At 50.8% G+C, this 13,363-nt stretch overlaps 1 protein-coding gene across 4 annotated transcripts in view; it reads right to left on the bottom strand.

Moving 5' to 3' along the window:
* Nucleotides 1-13,363, bottom strand: part of LOC110504468 (catenin (cadherin-associated protein), alpha 1) — a 230,378-nt gene that overhangs the window by 62,959 nt on the left and 154,056 nt on the right. For all 4 annotated transcript variants that reach the window (XM_036969563.1, XM_036969564.1, XM_036969565.1 and 1 more), the window contains exon 14: nucleotides 11,963-12,114. In XM_036969563.1, coding sequence (XP_036825458.1) covers nucleotides 11,963-12,114 — 152 coding nt within the window. The remainder of the gene's footprint in view (nucleotides 1-11,962; nucleotides 12,115-13,363) is intronic.

Raw genomic sequence — 13,363 nt, 5'->3', positions numbered from 1 at the left:
CGTCTATAACACCAGAGGACCCTGTGGTGGGGACTAAACCTCTGTTCAGAGCCGTCTATAACACCAGAGGACCCTGTGGTGGGGACTAAACCTCTGTTCAGAGTCGTCTATAACACCAGAGGACCCTGTGGTGGGGACTAAACCTCTGTTCAGAGCCGTCTATAACACCAGAGGACCCTGTGTGAACCTCTGTTCAGAGTCGTCTATAACACCAGAGGACCCTGTGGTGGGGACTAAACCTCTGTTCAGAGCCGTCTATAACACCAGAGGACCCTGTGGTGGGGACTAAACCTCTGTTCAGAGCCGTCTATAACACCAGAGGACCCTGTGGTGGGGACTAAACCTCTGTTCAGAGCCGTCTATAACACCAGAGGACCCTGTGGTGGGGACTAAACCTCTGTTCAGAGCCGTCTATAACACCAGAGGACCCTGTGGTGGGGACTAAACCTCTGATCAGAGCCGTCTATAACACCAGAGGACCCTGTGGTGGGGACTAAACCTCTGTTCAGAGTTGTCTATAACACCAGAGGACCCTGTGGTGGGGACTAAACCTCTGATCAGAGCCGTCTATAACACCAGAGGACCCTGTGGTGGGGACTAAACCTCTGTTCAGAGCCGTCTATAACACCAGAGGACCCTGTGGTGGGGACTAAACCTCTGTTCAGAGTCGTCTATAACACCAGAGGACCCTGTGGTGGGGACTAAACCTCTGTTCAGTCTCGTCTATAACACCAGAGGACCCTGTGGTGGGGACTAAACCTCTGTTCAGAGCCATCTATAACACCAGAGGACCCTGTGGTGGGGACTAAACCTCTGTTCAGAGCCATCTATAACACCAGAGGACCCCGTGGTGGGGACTAAACCTCTGTTCAGAGTTGTCTATAACACCAGAGGACCCCGTGGTGGGGACTAAACCTCTGTTCAGAGTCGTCTATAACACCAGAGGACCCTGTGGTGGGGACTAAACCTCTGTTCAGAGTCGTCTATAACACCAGAGGACCCTGTGGTGAGGACTAAACCTCTGTTCAGAGTTGTCTATAACACCAGAGGACCCTGTGGTGGGGACTAAACCTCTGTTCAGAGCAGTCTATAACACCAGAGGACCCTGTGGTGGGGACTAAACCTCTGTTCAGAGTCGTCTATAACACCAGAGGACCCTGTGGTGGGGACTAAACCTCTGTTCAGAGCCGTCTATAACACCAGAGGACCCTGTGGTGGGGACTAAACCTCTGATCAGAGCCGTCTATAACACCAGAGGACCCTGTGGTGGGGACTAAACCTCTGTTCAGAGCCGTCTATAACACCAGAGGACCCTGTGGTGGGGACTAAACCTCTGTTCAGAGCCGTCTATAACACCAGAGGACCCTGTGGTGGGGACTAAACCTCTGTTCAGAGTCGTCTATAACACCAGAGGACCCTGTGGTGGGGACTAAACCTCTGTTCAGAGCCGTCTATAACACCAGAGGACCCTGTGGTGGGGACTAAACCTCTGTTCAGAGCAGTCTATAACACCAGAGGACCCTGTGGTGGGGACTAAACCTCTGTTCAGAGCCGTCTATAACACCAGAGGACCCTGTGGTGGGGACTAAACCTCTGTTCAGAGTCGTCTATAACACCAGAGGACCCTGTGGTGGGGACTAAACCTCTGTTCAGAGTCGTCTATAACACCAGAGGACCCTGTGGTGGGGACTAAACCTCTGTTCAGAGTCGTCTATAACACCAGAGGACCCTGTGGTGGGGACTAAACCTCTGTTCAGAGCAGTCTATAACACCAGAGGACCCTGTGGTGGGGACTAAACCTCTGTTCAGAGTCGTCTATAACACCAGAGGACCCTGTGGTGGGGACTAAACCTCTGTTCAGAGTCGTCTATAACACCAGAGGACCCTGTGGTGGGGACTAAACCTCTGTTCAGAGCCGTCTATAACACCAGAGGACCCTGTGGTGGGGACTAAACCTCTGTTCAGAGCCGTCTATAACACCAGAGGACCCTGTGGTGGGGACTAAACCTCTGTTCAGAGGCATCTATAACACCAGAGGACCCTGTGGTGGGGACTAAACCTCTGTTCAGAGCCGTCTATAACACCAGAGGACCCTGTGGTGGGGACTAAACCTCTGTTCAGAGCCGTCTATAACACCAGAGGACCCTGTGGTGGGGACTAAACCTCTGTTCAGAGTCGTCTATAACACCAGAGGACCCTGTGGTGGGGACTAAACCTCTGTTCAGTCTCGTCTATAACACCAGAGGACCCTGTGGTGGGGACTAAACCTCTGTTCAGAGTCGTCTATAACTCCAGAGGACCCTGTGGTGGGGACTAAACCTCTGTTCAGAGTCGTCTATAACACCAGAGGACCCTGTGGTGGGGACTAAACCTCTGTTCAGAGTCGTCTATAACACCAGAGGACCCTGTGGTGGGGACTAAACCTCTGTTCAGAGCCGTCTATAACACCAGAGGACCCTGTGGTGGGGACTAAACCTCTGTTCAGAGTCGTCTATAACACCAGAGGACCCTGTGGTGGGGACTAAACCTCTGTTCAGAGCCGTCTATAACACCAGAGGACCCTGTGTGAACCTCTGTTCAGAGTCGTCTATAACACCAGAGGACCCTGTGGTGGGGACTAAACCTCTGTTCAGAGCCGTCTATAACACCAGAGGACCCTGTGGTGGGGACTAAACCTCTGTTCAGAGCCGTCTATAACACCAGAGGACCCTGTGGTGGGGACTAAACCTCTGTTCAGAGCCGTCTATAACACCAGAGGACCCTGTGGTGGGGACTAAACCTCTGTTCAGAGCCGTCTATAACACCAGAGGACCCTGTGGTGGGGACTAAACCTCTGATCAGAGCCGTCTATAACACCAGAGGACCCTGTGGTGGGGACTAAACCTCTGTTCAGAGTTGTCTATAACACCAGAGGACCCTGTGGTGGGGACTAAACCTCTGATCAGAGCCGTCTATAACACCAGAGGACCCTGTGGTGGGGACTAAACCTCTGTTCAGAGCCGTCTATAACACCAGAGGACCCTGTGGTGGGGACTAAACCTCTGTTCAGAGTCGTCTATAACACCAGAGGACCCTGTGGTGGGGACTAAACCTCTGTTCAGTCTCGTCTATAACACCAGAGGACCCTGTGGTGGGGACTAAACCTCTGTTCAGAGCCATCTATAACACCAGAGGACCCTGTGGTGGGGACTAAACCTCTGTTCAGAGCCATCTATAACACCAGAGGACCCCGTGGTGGGGACTAAACCTCTGTTCAGAGTTGTCTATAACACCAGAGGACCCCGTGGTGGGGACTAAACCTCTGTTCAGAGTCGTCTATAACACCAGAGGACCCTGTGGTGGGGACTAAACCTCTGTTCAGAGTCGTCTATAACACCAGAGGACCCTGTGGTGGGGACTAAACCTCTGTTCAGAGTTGTCTATAACACCAGAGGACCCTGTGGTGGGGACTAAACCTCTGTTCAGAGCAGTCTATAACACCAGAGGACCCTGTGGTGGGGACTAAACCTCTGTTCAGAGTCGTCTATAACACCAGAGGACCCTGTGGTGGGGACTAAACCTCTGTTCAGAGCCGTCTATAACACCAGAGGACCCTGTGGTGGGGACTAAACCTCTGATCAGAGCCGTCTATAACACCAGAGGACCCTGTGGTGGGGACTAAACCTCTGTTCAGAGCCGTCTATAACACCAGAGGACCCTGTGGTGGGGACTAAACCTCTGTTCAGAGCCGTCTATAACACCAGAGGACCCTGTGGTGGGGACTAAACCTCTGTTCAGAGTCGTCTATAACACCAGAGGACCCTGTGGTGGGGACTAAACCTCTGTTCAGAGCCGTCTATAACACCAGAGGACCCTGTGGTGGGGACTAAACCTCTGTTCAGAGCAGTCTATAACACCAGAGGACCCTGTGGTGGGGACTAAACCTCTGTTCAGAGCCGTCTATAACACCAGAGGACCCTGTGGTGGGGACTAAACCTCTGTTCAGAGTCGTCTATAACACCAGAGGACCCTGTGGTGGGGACTAAACCTCTGTTCAGAGTCGTCTATAACACCAGAGGACCCTGTGGTGGGGACTAAACCTCTGTTCAGAGTCGTCTATAACACCAGAGGACCCTGTGGTGGGGACTAAACCTCTGTTCAGAGTCGTCTATAACACCAGAGGACCCTGTGGTGGGGACTAAACCTCTGTTCAGAGTCGTCTATAACACCAGAGGACCCTGTGTGAACCTCTGTTCATGGTAAAAAAAAATTAAAAAAAAGATCCGTGGACCACCAGTGTTCTTCTGCTAGATGGGGTGTTGGATGGGTCAACTGAACCAGACAGTAGACTCATAAGTAAGAAGGCTTCTCATCAATCCTATCAGACTAGATACTGTATGTTATCTGGCTATGATATAGACTGTAGGCTTGTTCATTTACCAGACTAGATACTGTATATTATCTGGCTATAGACTGTAGGCTTGTTCATTTATCAGACTAGATACTGTATGTTATCTGGCTATAGAATGTAGGCTTGTTCATTTATCAGACTAGATATACTGTGTATAATCCCCTGCCATTACTTTATTGTAAGTAGAATTCAACTTAGCTGAATAAAATAGAAAGGAATTTTCCCATTACGGAGCAACTGTGCATATGAAACGGCTACCGGGCTGCCCGGCGCGGCTATTTGATGTGATTTTAGATTGCATTGATGTCAGAATGATTAGAGGGACAATAGAGCCCTGAGTAGCAGGCCCTTAGGACCTGATGGAGGGACAATAGAGCCCTGAGTAGCAGGCCCTTAAGACCTGATGGAGGGACAATAGAGCCCTGAGTAGCAGGCCCTTAGGACCTGATGGAGGGACAATAGAGCCCTGAGTAGCAGGCCCTTAGGACCTGATGGAGGGACAATAGAGCCCCGAGTAGCAGGCCCTTAGGACCTGATGGAGGGACAATAGAGCCCCGAGTAGCAGGCCCTTAGGACCTGATGGAGGGACAATAGAGCCCCGAGTAGCAGGCCCTTAGGACCTGATGGAGGGACAATAGAGCCCCGAGTAGCAGGCCCTTAGGACCTGATGGAGGGACAATAGAGCCCCGAGTAGCAGGCCCTTAGGACCTGATGGAGGGACAATAGAGCCCCGAGTAGCAGGCCCTTAGGACCTGATGGAGGGACAATAGAGCCCAGAGTAGCAGGCCCTTAGGACCTGATGGAGGGACAATAGAGCCCTGAGTAGCAGGCCCTTAGGACCTGATGGAGGGACAATAGAGCCCCGAGTAGCAGGCCCTTAGGACCTGATGGAGGGACAATAGAGCCCCGAGTAGCAGGCCCTTAGGACCTGATGGAGGGACAATAGAGCCCTGAGTAGCAGGCCCTTAGGACCTGATGGAGGGACAATAGAGCCCCGAGTAGCAGGCCCTTAGGACCTGATGGAGGGACAATAGAGCCCCGAGTAGCAGGCCCTTAGGACCTGATGGAGGGACAATAGAGCCCCGAGTAGCAGGCCCTTAGGACCTGATGGAGGGACAATAGAGCCCTGAGTAGCAGGCCCTTAGGACCTGATGGAGGGACAATAGAGCCCCGAGTAGCAGGCCCTTAGGACCTGATGGAGGGACAATAGAGCCCCGAGTAGCAGGCCCTTAGGACCTGATGGAGGGACAATAGAGCCCTGAGTAGCAGGCCCTTAGGACCTGATGGAGGGACAATAGAGCCCTGAGTACCAGGCCAGTAGGCCCTGATGGAGGGACAATAGAGCCCTGAGTACCGGGCCAGTAGGCCCTGATGGAGGGACAATAGAGCCCTGAGTACCGGGCCAGTAGGCCCTGATGGAGGGACAATAGAGCCCCGAGTAGCAGGTCCTTAGGACCTGATTGAGGGACAATAGAGCCCTGAGTAGCAGGTCCTTAGGACCTGATTGAGGGACAATAGAGCCCAGAGTACCGGGCCAGTAGGCCCTGATGGAGGGACAATAGAGCCCTGAGTACCAGGTCCTTAGGACCTGATTGAGGGACAATAGAAACCTGAGTACCGGGCCAGCAGGCCCTGATGGAGGGACAATAGAGCCCTGAGTACCGGGCCAGTAGGCCCTGATGGAGGGACAATAGAGCCCTGAGTACCAGGCCAGTAGGCCATGATGGAGGGACAATAGAGCCCTGAGTACCAGGCCAGTAGGACCTGATGGAGGGACAATAGAGCCCTGAGTACCAGGCCAGTAGGACTTGATGAAGGGACAATAGAGCCCCGAGTAGCAGGCCCTTAGGACCTGATGGAGGGACAATAGAGCCCTGAGTAGCAGGCCCTTAGGACCTGATGGAGGGACAATAGAGCCCTGAGTAGCAGGCCCTTAGGACCTGATGGAGGGACAATAGAGCCCTGAGTACCAGGCCAGTAGGCCCTGATGGAGGGACAATAGAGCCCTGAGTACCGGGCCAGTAGGCCCTGATGGAGGGACAATAGAGCCCTGAGTACCGGGCCAGTAGGCCCTGATGGAGGGACAATAGAGCCCCGAGTAGCAGGTCCTTAGGACCTGATTGAGGGACAATAGAGCCCTGAGTAGCAGGTCCTTAGGACCTGATTGAGGGACAATAGAGCCCAGAGTACCGGGCCAGTAGGCCCTGATGGAGGGACAATAGAGCCCCGAGTAGCAGGTCCTTAGGACCTGATTGAGGGACAATAGAAACCTGAGTACCGGGCCAGTAGGCCCTGATGGAGGGAAAATAGAGCCCTGAGTACCGGGCCAGTAGGCCCTGATGGAGGGACAATAGAGCCCTGAGTACCGGGCCAGTAGGCCCTGATGGAGGGACAATAGAGCCCAGAGTACCGGGCCAGTAGGCCCTGATGGAGGGACAATAGAGCCCCGAGTAGCAGGCCCTTAGGACCTGATGGTTGTTAAGGTATGACCAGCGAATGTCCTGAGTGCATAAGAGATGACAGTGCTTCAATGGTGACAGGGAATTTTTTTACTAACGGGCATGACCATTGACTGTCGGTGTGGCGGTAATATGGTCACCGTAACAGCCTTGGCCAGCACCACAATCAATCAGGATAACAAGATTGGCGCTCCCCAGCTCTCTTTCTCCTTCTCTCTCTCAGCCGCTGTCCCTCCCATGTTTTTCCCTGTCTCTCCCTCACTGTCCTGCTCACTCCAATTTAAGTATACTAATTAAACATGTTGGGACTGTTTTCCCATGTGTGAATCAGTTATTCAAATGGTTTCTATGGGCTAAGAACAGCAAGGCCAATTTCATCAAATTATTTAATAACGTACAAAAGCGTCCTAAAAATTCAAAATGAAACAGCTAAATTACCCTTGGTATGACCATCTTAATACAATTCCATATGTTCACTTAGTAGACCCCCCCCCCCCCCCACCCCCCACACACACCCATGAAATGAAAACTTACGGTACACAGAGCATCAGCTATTTGAGCTCACACATCACTTCACAGCCTAATTCACTAAACGGGCTCACACACCAGGGGCTTTCAGACAGCACTTTGTTCCTGCTGGCCTAAATGTTTGTTTAAATATAAAAATTGTAAATATAAAAAAAATTTAAAAAATGAATACATGAAATGCCATACTGGATGATAAACATTAAGGATCTAACCGGGGACTTCCAAGGAGTTATAGGTGCCTCATTGACTCGAAGAAAAAAAAAACGAAGAACAAAAAAACCGCGAGCGATGTTAAAGCCGTTGCTATGCTCGGCACGTACAAAACATGAAAGCACTGCATCTACCACTGACTGTGGGGAGGACAAGAGAGACCAGAGTAGAAGACAAGACTAACACGAGGAGCTTAGTTCACCTCTCTCCTCATTCAAAAATGCTGGATTAACGAGGACCAGAGACAAGACTAACACGAGGAGTTTAGTTCACCTCTCTCCTCATTCACAATGTTGGATTAACGAGGACCAGAGACAAGACTAACACGAGGAGCTTAGTTCACCTCTCTCCTCATTCACAATGTTGGATTAACGAGGACCAGAGACAAGACTAACACGAGGCGCTTAGTTCACCTCTCTCCTCATTCACAATGTTGGATTAACGAGGACCAGAGACAAGACTAACACGAGGAGCTTAGTTCACCTCGCTCCTCATTCACAATGTTGGATTAACGAGGACCAGAGACAAGACTAACACGAGGAGCTTAGTTCACCTCTCTCCTCATTCACAATGTTGGATTAACGAGGACCAGAGACTAACACGAGGAGCTTAGTTCACCTCTCTCCTCATTCACAATGTTGGATTAACGAGGACCAGAGACAAGACTAACACGAGGAGCTTAGTTCACCTCTCTCCTCATTCACAACGTTGGATTAACGAGGACCAGAGACAAGACTAACACGAGGAGCTTAGTTCACCTCTCTCCTCATTCACAATGTTGGATTAACGAGGACCAGAGACAAGACTAACACGAGGAGCTTAGTTCACCTCTATCCTCATTCACAATGTTGGATTAACGAGGACCAGAGACAAGACTAACACGAGGAGCTTAGTTCACCTCTCTCCTCATTCACAATGCTGGATTAACGTGGACCAGAGACAAGACTAACACGAGGAGTTTAGTTCACCTCGCTCCTCATTCACAATATTGGATTAACGAGGACCAGAGACAAGACTAACACGAGGAGCTTAGTTCACCTCTCTCCTCATTCACAATGTTGGATTAACGAGGACCAGAGACAAGACTAACACGAGGAGCTTAGTTCACCTCTCTCCTCATTCACAATGTTGGATTAACGAGGACCAGAGACAAGACTAACACGAGGAGCTTAGTTCACCTCTCTCCTCATTCACAATGTTGGATTAACGAGGACCAGAGACAAGACTAACACGAGGAGCTTAGTTCACCTCTCTCCTCATTCAAAAATGCTGGATTAACGAGGACCAGAGACAAGACTAACACGAGGAGCTTAGTTCACCTCGCTCCTCATTCACAACGTTGGATTAACGAGGACCAGAGACAAGACTAACACGAGGAGCTTAGTTCACCTCTCTCCTCATTCACAATGTTGGATTAACGAGGACCAGAGACAAGACTAACACGAGGAGCTCAGTTCACCTCTCCTCATTCACAATGTTGGATTAACGAGGACCAGAGACAAGACTAACACGAGGAGCTTAGTTCACCTCTCTCCTCATTCACAATGTTGGATTAACGAGGACCAGAGACAAGACTAACACGAGGAGCTTAGTTCACCTCTCTCCTCATTCACAATGTTGGATTAACGAGGACCAGAGACAAGACTAACACGAGGAGCTTAGTTCACCTCTCTCCTCATTCACAATGTTGGATTAACGAGGACCAGAGACAAGACTAACACGAGGAGCTTAGTTCACCTCTCTCCTCATTCAAAAATGCTGGATTAACGAGGACCAGAGACAAGACTAACACGAGGAGCTTAGTTCACCTCTCTCCTCATTCACAATGTTGGATTAACGAGGACCAGAGACAAGACTAACACGAGGAGCTTAGTTCACCTCTCTCCTCATTCAAAAATGCTGGATTAACGAGGACCAGAGACTAACACGAGGAGCTTAGTTCACCTCTCTCCTCATTCACAATGTTGGATTAACGAGGACCAGAGACAAGACTAACACGAGGAGCTTAGTTCACCTCTCTCCTCATTCACAACGTTGGATTAACGAGGACCAGAGACAAGACTAACACGAGGAGCTTAGTTCACCTCTCTCCTCATTCACAATGTTGGATTAACGAGGACCAGAGACAAGACTAACACGAGGAGCTTAGTTCACCTCTCTCCTCATTCACAATGTTGGATTAACGAGGACCAGAGACAAGACTAACACGAGGAGCTTAGTTCACCTCTCTCCTCATTCACAATGCTGGATTAACGAGGACCAGAGACAAGACTAACACGAGGAGTTTAGTTCACCTCGCTCCTCATTCACAATGTTGGATTAACGAGGACCAGAGACAAGACTAACACGAGGAGCTTAGTTCACCTCTCTCCTCATTCACAATGTTGGATTAACGAGGACCAGAGACAAGACTAACACGAGGAGCTTAGTTCACCTCTCTCCTCATTCACAATGTTGGATTAACGAGGACCAGAGACAAGACTAACACGAGGAGCTTAGTTCACCTCTCTCCTCATTCACAATGTTGGATTAACGAGGACCAGAGACAAGACTAACACGAGGAGCTTAGTTCACCTCTCTCCTCATTCAAAAATGCTGGATTAACGAGGACCAGAGACAAGACTAACACGAGGAGCTTAGTTCACCTCGCTCCTCATTCACAACGTTGGATTAACGAGGACCAGAGACAAGACTAACACGAGGAGCTTAGTTCACCTCTCTCCTCATTCACAATGTTGGATTAACGAGGACCAGAGACAAGACTAACACGAGGAGCTCAGTTCACCTCTCCTCATTCACAATGTTGGATTAACGAGGACCAGAGACAAGACTAACACGAGGAGCTTAGTTCACCTCTCTCCTCATTCACAATGTTGGATTAACGAGGACCAGAGACAAGACTAACACGAGGAGCTTAGTTCACCTCTCTCCTCATTCACAATGTTGGATTAACGAGGACCAGAGACAAGACTAACACGAGGAGCTTAGTTCACCTCTCTCCTCATTCACAATGTTGGATTAACGAGGACCAGAGACAAGACTAACACGAGGAGCTTAGTTCACCTCTCTCCTCATTCAAAAATGCTGGATTAACGAGGACCAGAGACAAGACTAACACGAGGAGCTTAGTTCACCTCTCTCCTCATTCACAATGTTGGATTAACGAGGACCAGAGACAAGACTAACACGAGGAGCTTAGTTCACCTCTCTCCTCATTCAAAAATGCTGGATTAACGAGGACCAGAGACAAGACTAACACGAGGAGCTTAGTTCACCTCTCTCCTCATTCACAATGTTGGATTAACGAGGACCAGAGACAAGACTAACACGAGGAGCTTAGTTCACCTCTCTCCTCATTCACAATGTTGGATTAACGAGGACCAGAGACAAGACTAACACGAGGAGCTTAGTTCACCTCTCTCCTCATTCAAAAATGCTGGATTAACGAGGACCAGAGACAAGACTAACACGAGGAGCTCAGTTCACCTCTCTCCTCATTCACAACGTTGGATTAACGAGGACCAGAGACAAGACTAACACGAGGAGCTTAGTTCACCTCTCTCCTCATTCACAATGTTGGATTAACGAGGACCAGAGACAAGACTAACACGAGGAGCTTAGTTCACCTCTCTCCTCATTCAAAAATGCTGGATTAACGAGGACCAGAGACAAGACTAACACGAGTTTAGTTCACCTCGCTCCTCATTCACAATGTTGGATTAACGAGGACCAGAGACAAGACTAACACGAGGAGCTCAGTTCACCTCTCTCCTCATTCACAATGTTGGATTAACGAGGACCAGAGACAAGACTAACACGAGGAGCTTAGTTCACCTCTCTCCTCATTCACAATGTTGGATTAACGAGGACCAGAGACTAACACGAGGAGCTTAGTTCACCTCTCTCCTCATTCACAATGTTGGATTAACGAGGACCAGAGACAAGACTAACACGAGGAGCTTAGTTCACCTCTCTCCTCATTCACAATGCTGGATTAACGAGGACCAGAGACAAGACTAACACGAGGAGCTTAGTTCACCTCTCTCCTCATTCACAATGCTGGATTAACGAGGACCAGAGACAAGACTAACACGAGGAGCTTAGTTCACCTCTCTCCTCATTCACAATGTTGGATTAACGAGGAGAGTAAAAGGGTACAAATATCTAAATTAAAAACTTCAACCCCCTGTCATGGCCATAGGTGATTGAGACACGAAGACATTTAAGTGAAGGAGAGGCACATCAATAGTGCACGGTCGATGTAGTGTTGGTGTCTTCAGTGTGTACACTCACAAGATCATGACAACAGTGCAGTTAAGGAGAGTTAGGGCTCATTAAATAGTGCACTACGTAGTTGTCTAGCGTGTACACTCACCCTGATCATCAGCACGGCCTTGCGGATGTCGCGGACGCCATCGTAGACCAGACGGGAGGCATCGATGAACTCGTTCTCGTCAACAGGGAGTGTGGGGTTGGCACTCAGAGCCTCGACCGCTGCCTCCACCTGCTCTGTGAACCTGGGCATGACTGGTGGAGGTGGCAGAAAGAAGGGATGAAATATGTCACGCAAACTCACAATGCAGCAGTATCGACTGTACACAGGAAATAAAAGTGAAAATATCAGAAAATCCCATGCTACAGAACGGCACGTCTGACACAACGCAGCTCGAAACCAGCCCCTAGCTAACAGGCTACCCAGCCCCGAGCAAACAACAGGCTACCCAGCCCCTAGCTAACAACAGGCTACCCAGCCCCTAGCTAACAACAGGCTACCCAGCCCCGAGCAAACAACAGGCTACCCAGCCCCGAGCAAACAACAGGCTACCCAGCCCCGAGCAAACAACAGGCTACCCAGCCCCGAGCAAACAACAGGCTACCCAGCCCCGAGCAAACAACAGGCTACCCAGCCCCGAGCAAACAACAGGCTACCCAGCCCCGAGCAAACAACAGGCTACCCAGCCCCTAGCAAACAACAGGCTACCCAGCCCCTAGCAAACAACAGGCTACCCAGCCCCGAGCAAACAACAGGCTACCCAGCCCCGAGCAAACAACAGGCTAACCAGCCCCGAGCAAACAACAGGCTAACCAGCTCCGAGCAAACAACAGGCTAACCAGCTCCGAGCAAACAACAGGCTACCCAGCCCCGAGCAAACAACAGGCTACCCAGCCCCGAGCAAACAACAGGCTACCCAGCCCCGAGCAAACAACAGGCTACCCAGCCCCGAGCAAACAACAGGCTACCCAGCCCCGAGCAAACAGGCTACCCAGCCCCGAGCAAACAACAGGCTACCCAGCCCCGAGCAAACAACAGGCTACCCAGCCCCGAGCAAACAACAGGCTACCCAGCCCCGAGCAAACAGGCTACCCAGCCCCGAGCAAACAACAGGCTACCCAGCCCCGAGCAAACAACAGGCTACCCAGCCCCGAGCAAACAACAGGCTACCCAGCCCCGAGCAAACAACAGGCTACCCAGCCCCGAGCAAACAACAGGCTACCCAGCCCCTAGCAAACAACAGGCTACCCAGCCCCGAGCAAACAACAGGCTACCCAGCCCCGAGCAAACAACAGGCTACCCACCCCCGAGCAAACAACCGGCTACCCACCCCCGAGCAAACAACCGGCTACCCAGCCCCGAGCAAACAACCGGCTACCCAGCCCCGAGCAAACAACAGGCTACCCAGCCCCGAGCAAACAGGCTACCCAGCCCCGAGCAAACAACAGGCTACCCAGCCCCGAGCAAACAACAGGCTACCCAGCCCCGAGCAAACAACAGGCT

The sequence above is a fragment of the Oncorhynchus mykiss genome, chromosome 31 (genome assembly GCF_013265735.2).
Source record: "Oncorhynchus mykiss isolate Arlee chromosome 31, USDA_OmykA_1.1, whole genome shotgun sequence".
NCBI lineage: Eukaryota > Metazoa > Chordata > Actinopteri > Salmoniformes > Salmonidae > Oncorhynchus > Oncorhynchus mykiss.
This window is presented reverse-complemented; position numbering and strand designations above follow the sequence as displayed.